Here is a 6,000-nt window from a genome sequence, read left to right as displayed (position 1 = left end):
CAGACCACGGGCAGGCTTGCTTGAGAAAGCCCGTCCCTGTCCAGCCCAGCTGGGTGGCTTTGCACCGCCATTCACCTCCCTGCCCTCCCTGGGGCCACCCGCTGTCCCACCCCACGCCTGCTCCAGAGAGAAAGCACTTAAAAATTTCTTGTTCATCGTCATTATCCAGAAGACATCAGCAAGCCCCTCAGGCGTCTGGCAGCGCCCGCGGCCCGGGGCCGGCTCAGTAGGGGTACTGCTTCTGCTTCTTGCCCGAGAAGCAGGCCAGCCAGGTGCACACCAGCATGGCCGCCGCCGCTCCCCCGCCCGTGCAGTAGTAGGCCCAGCCGATGTGGCAGGTCCCTGCGAGGGAAACAGAGCAACAGGGCACAGCGTTAGCTGGGAGAAGGAAGGGCCACCGCCACCCTCCTTTCTGCCCACCCAGGAAAAAGCACTTTTCTAGGTTTCTGCCCACTTGTACGTCCACCTCAGACAGGGAATGTGGGGTGTAATTCAAGCAATTAGAGAAGACAAGCTGTTTAAAGGGCTCCCTTTAATTTTCCATAGTGGTTCAGCAGACAGGCCTTTGAGCTCACTTGCTTGGCCAGTTGCTGTTTTCCACACATGGGGAAACGCCACATGAGAGCAGAAGCAGAGGCTGCTGGCACCGTGAGCGCGCCATGGGGCTGGCGTCCCTCTGCCCTCCAGGCCCACGGAGCACCCATGGCACTGCACTCCACAGAGGCTACAGTCAGAAGACGGTTTTTCCCACCCTTCTCTTTCTTCTCCTCCTCCAGACAGCATCTGAGGACATTTTGATTATTTTTGACTGAAATTTTGAAGGTTTGCACATAACATGGGCCAGGGCCTGCGCCCCTCAGAAAGAGCTGGGTGGGTCCACCTCTGCCATCTCAGTGACAGGGCTCAAAACTGGACCCAGCTGCAAGGTGCTGGGTGACTATAACCCAGGACATGGCTGCAGGGAAACCGTTCATGTTCCCCTCTCACAGGCATCAATCCTGACCAGGAGGCTCCCGGTGGCAAACGATCATGGTGTTGGGGGTCCACCTGCATGGGGGCTGCTGTGGGAATGGAGTCCACAAATACAAAAATAGAGAAATTTCCCTATCCCCACCTAAGGTCAAAACTCATTGCTTAAAACTTCACTGATCTTGTATCTAATGTGTTCAATAGTGTCACAATATGGCCTCGAATACATTTAATCACCACAGTATCTTTATACAGCCAAACTCATCACCAACAAATGGTGTTGGGGAATCCCATGGTGGACCACAAAATGATTGCTCCCCTTCCAGGCACCACTGTGCCTGTAGTAGAGGAGGAGATCAGGAAAACAGCAGCTGCAGAAGGAAGGAAGCCTCCTCACAGAGATCTCCAAAAGCACAGAGATGGTTGCTGTTAATCCTCAGGATTTCAACCCATCTCAAAAGTAATTTTCACTTGGGCTGCATCATCTTGGTCATTTTGATCTTGACTATTTGGGTCTCATTACAACTGAGGTTCTCACTGTGTTGCTCTCTTGGGTGATATCGCCCTGCTTTGAGCAGTCAGTGGTCTCAGTAAGGCACAAGCAGCAATACAACACTTCCTTCTCACTCTCTGGAAAAAGCAGCAGAAACCATTTTCCCCTCCAGAGAACAGACAGTAACAACAGAGTTTCCATCTAGAAAGACAGTGCTGAAACGGGTGCCATGTCCATACTCTGTCCCAATCTTTGAGGGCCCAGCTTCCATTTCAGGCAATTATCAACTCAACTAATCCTGCCTTAGGCACAAGACATCTGTACATCTCAACATGTCCAAAGCATTAGCATGCCTCAAGGCAGACAGCACATCCATTGACTGTCTGCTGGATATTGTCAGGCCAGCTTTGTAAGGAGACATTAGTGGGAGGCAAGACTTATGCTCTTGGCCACTCTGAAAATCTCAGGTTGACACCACAGCAGGAAGTATAGTACTTGTTTCATTTTTTCTTCATAACCCTCAAAACTTTTTATTTAAAAAAAATGTCCAGTGAAATAAAGATCCAGACATGTCCAGAGGACTTGAGGAGCTGTAGCCTTGGCTTGAGCTCATTAGCCTCTCTCCATAATGTGCTGGAGCAGACAGAGATTTACTTGGTTTTGTAATCTGGTTGTGCTCTTGTAGATCAACACCATTCTTGGCTGCCTTACAGAAGACCACACAGAGAGTCTGACTTCCTAAGGAGAAGACCATCAGAAACCATGGAGAGCTGCCAAGCACCTGGCAATGTCACCAGTGCTGATCCTTGCCCAATCGCACAGCAGTCCCTGGGGAGACCTGTCTCTGGACCATCTATTGCTTTGCCTGTGTACACACACTGCCTATAGTTTCTGCTGGGAATTTAAAAACCAGACTTAAGCATACACCAGATGCCTAAATCCATCGGATTGCTTTGAAAATGATCACATTTATACCAGGGTGGGGTGTGCTAAAGCATTTCTTGTGATAAGATGGACTCCATCTGATAGGTCTTTTAAAATTGCTAAGTATTCCTAAAACTACTAGAGAATTGTAGTTGCAGCTTGAAAAAGTAAATCTTTCTCATCATGATGCTTCCAGGTAGAGAAAATAAATGTCAAAATGCTACTTTAAAAAGCATTTAAAGATTCACCTGGTAGCACTGCCCAAAGCTGTGACCTAGATGGGATTAAATGAAGTAAATTTGAACTTTTGCATGGTGTGACTTCAACTTTTCTGCCTTGACAGCGGGAGAGGGGGAGAGTGTACCTGATACATATTAAGAAGAAAGAACTGTTAAATCAGTGTCAGAGATGTGCTCAACAGATACAACATGCACATTCAGTCTTGGCTGAAGAAAATAACGTTTATTTCTCCATACCATGCTCCATTTACCCTAAGGACCACTGCCCTACTTAACGCTCTGAGGCATGGCAGGCAGCCTCTTGATCTAACAAATGCAATGTAGTTCACAAGTGTGAGTTGGGTCAAGATGAACAAATGAAAGAATGAGAGAGTGCAGGAGAACGGAAAAAAGAGCCGGGAGCCTGACCTTAGAGCAATAATAACACAGCAATAAACCTGGCCATTATTTCCAGTCTGTGTCAGGAGCAATGGGAGGCCTCAGATAAAATAGCTTGATCTGTACTTGGATGATGCTGAGCAGAACAGCGTTTCAAGCTATTGTGCTGAAGAAGAGCCTGCAGCAGGGAAGGTGTCTGAGGGTATAGGACTTAGCTATACTTTTTGTTGTAAGTATAGGTAAGTCCTCGGTCCATAGCTAAGTATAGCTTTAAGGCCAGAGAGAATCCATCTCGAAGGTTCCTGTTGAAATGAATGATTGCCCACGCTGCATAGCCATGTGTCAAAATGAAACAATGCTACCCCTGTAGCAATATAATCCTACATTGTGCAAGAAAAAAAAAGTATTTTTGAGTTAATGTTTCTGTTCTGGTGTTCTCATTTTACTACACGTATGAGCTATTTTAATCCATTGCACCCTAAAGAAAGATTGTTGGTTGTCAATAATTGGGTACTTTATTTGCAGTTTAAATTGTAAAATTACTCCTGCTTCACTTTGATATGAAACATTTTAAAAGGAAGATGAAGCTTTATAAAAAGTAGGGTTGATGAGTAAATAAATGTAACACCAAATGAAAAGAAATACACCTATAGAAATGTTATATGTAAGAGAAGATAGACCTTTTTTTCTAGCTTTATATTTTTATATTATAATAATGGGTACCATAGAAGGACCCTTTCTCATGTTCAAATTTTATTGCACTGACATCAGTGGGACTAGTCATGTATTCAGAGGTAAGCAAATGGTTAACCATTTGCAGAACTTTGCAGGGCTTTGCGGAACTGGGGCTTAAATTCAACCATCAAATAGATCAGTTTGCCTTCATGGAGCCCATCATATTAAACACCAGAAATGTTGCACTGAAGTTTCCCAGTTTTTTAAATGTCAAAACCCTAAACCAAAGAGCATCTAATTACTTGATAGAATTAAAAAAAATAGTGAAACCAGATCAATTTTCACACACACACACACACAGAGACATAAAAGCTGTTGTTTTCCTCAAGGATGCACAGGAATACATACATACAGGTAGAAGTGTGCCAGTCCATTGGGGGTGTGGAGAAGTGTGCTGGAATGTGTACATGTTCTTGCTCATAAGATGGGCTGGATCTGGTTTCATGCCAAAGTAAATTCCCCAGCAGCTGAAGTACTCTTCGAGCTGATAGAGATGACATGCACCACAGCAGCTTCCTTCTATGCACAGAACTGGTGTTGCTTTTAACAAATCAGTCTTTACCTGACAGGTCAGTATGGAGGGAGAAGCTGTGGCTTCAGTGTTTTCTTACTTCTGGATTTTTTTGTTGTTGTTGTTTTTTCCTTTTGGTAAAGGAGAGCATAAATAACTGGAGCTCTTGGTTGCTCAGTGAAGCAGGACTGTCCAAGTTGGCTCAGGTAAATTTGTAGCCAGCCATTAAGAACTTTGTTTTCACATTTGTTTTACTGGGATTGGCAGCAAGAGAGTGTCAGGATGAACTCTGAAATCACAGAATAACAGACCTTGCAGCTATAGGGCTGGATAGCCTTTTTCCAAGCAAATAAAAGAAGGAAAGAGTGGAAACATTACACTCCTCTCTTTTGTAAAAGGATTGAAAGAAATTGAAAGAAATCCAGTCCCCAAGGATAAAGGACAAAAGCAAGGTGAGTGAGGACTCTATCAAAAGAAGATTCAGCAGGAAAGACTCCCATAGAACATAAGACAATATTTGCTAAATCGAAAGAAATCAAAGAATGTGGAAGGGTAGTTTTGCAGTCATGGATGGGCTTATTAAAAAACACTTCCATGCCTTTTCTTGATTTCTGATGTGATCTTCAAGGCCATGATATGTGTCCCCTAGCTCCCCCCTCTTCAATATATAAAGCAAATAAAGATTAAGACAAATTTGGGAGTGAGTGAAATTTGGTAACAGAAACTCTGTGGATACTTGATCTACTGTGGAGCTGTGCCAGGATCCAGTTGCCAAAACAGAATTTTACCAGGATTTCTACTCATGATGTCTTATAAATAATTATCACATATAGTTATCAAGGTCCTGGAAATAACATATGATTTTAATCTAAAATAACCAATAATTGACACTTACAAAAAAATATCCAGAATATGAAAGTGTCTTGGATGCAAACCTGTTAATTGCAAGACTTAGTATCTTAAATATTTGTAACTTCTTTGCTGTTACTGTTGAGACTATCCTGGGCTTGCAGCCATGAGTATTTGGCAAACTGTAGTCGTTTAACCTTAAGTACAGCCTATTTTCCAAGATGAAGGAAAAAAGGTTTCAGAATTAGCTGGGCTGAAGAATACAAATGGTATATCTTCAAAAATATACCCTACAATTCCTACTTGCAAAAAATTGTGCAGGAACTCTAATTAACAGCTTCACATGAGAGTCCAGTACTACAGGGAATGTTAATTCATGTAATCAATCAAGGTGTTGATCAATCAAGTAATCAGAGAAAAAAGTAAAGAGTGTGATGTTAAGGGATATACAGGGATTTGGAGATACAAAAGCCACAAACAAATGTAAAAGATAATCAGCTAATTAATAAGAAGGCACAATTATTTTGAAACAAAGCCAAGATAAATTAAATAGCTGAAGAGTTTTTTCTTTACACAGTTACAATGAAAAACTGTCATGTGAAGTTAGCTACAAAAGCAGGAAAAGAAGTTAAAACTTGGAATACATCCAGAAAGGATTAAAGTAGTTATGTGAAACAAAGAACACTATATAAGGTAAAACTGCAGCTAAACAAATAGCTTCATACAAAATAATGTATCTAGTGAAGCTAGTTTCTTTGTCTGTTGTATGGATATGACTTTCTCAATGCATTTCTCTTTTTTTAAAAATACATGATTTCTTAAACATGCACAGATCAAGCTATTATAGTGACTTATAATTGCTCAAAGAAATTGTATGGGCATTTTGGTCTGTAATTAAATGC

The 6,000-nt window shown here is 42.4% G+C and overlaps 1 protein-coding gene across 1 annotated transcript in view; it reads right to left on the bottom strand.

Moving 5' to 3' along the window:
• Positions 1 to 223: 223 nt before the first annotated feature.
• Positions 224 to 6,000, bottom strand: part of LHFPL6 (LHFPL tetraspan subfamily member 6) — a 141,845-nt gene continuing 136,068 nt past the window's right edge. Inside the window, exon 3 of the mRNA XM_075727689.1 lies at positions 224 to 342. Within this exon, the coding sequence (XP_075583804.1) occupies positions 224 to 342 (119 nt within the window). The remainder of the gene's footprint in view (positions 343 to 6,000) is intronic.

The sequence above is a fragment of the Pelecanus crispus genome, chromosome 1, assembly GCF_030463565.1.
Source record: "Pelecanus crispus isolate bPelCri1 chromosome 1, bPelCri1.pri, whole genome shotgun sequence".
Classification (NCBI taxonomy): Eukaryota; Metazoa; Chordata; class Aves; order Pelecaniformes; family Pelecanidae; genus Pelecanus; species Pelecanus crispus.
This window is presented reverse-complemented; position numbering and strand designations above follow the sequence as displayed.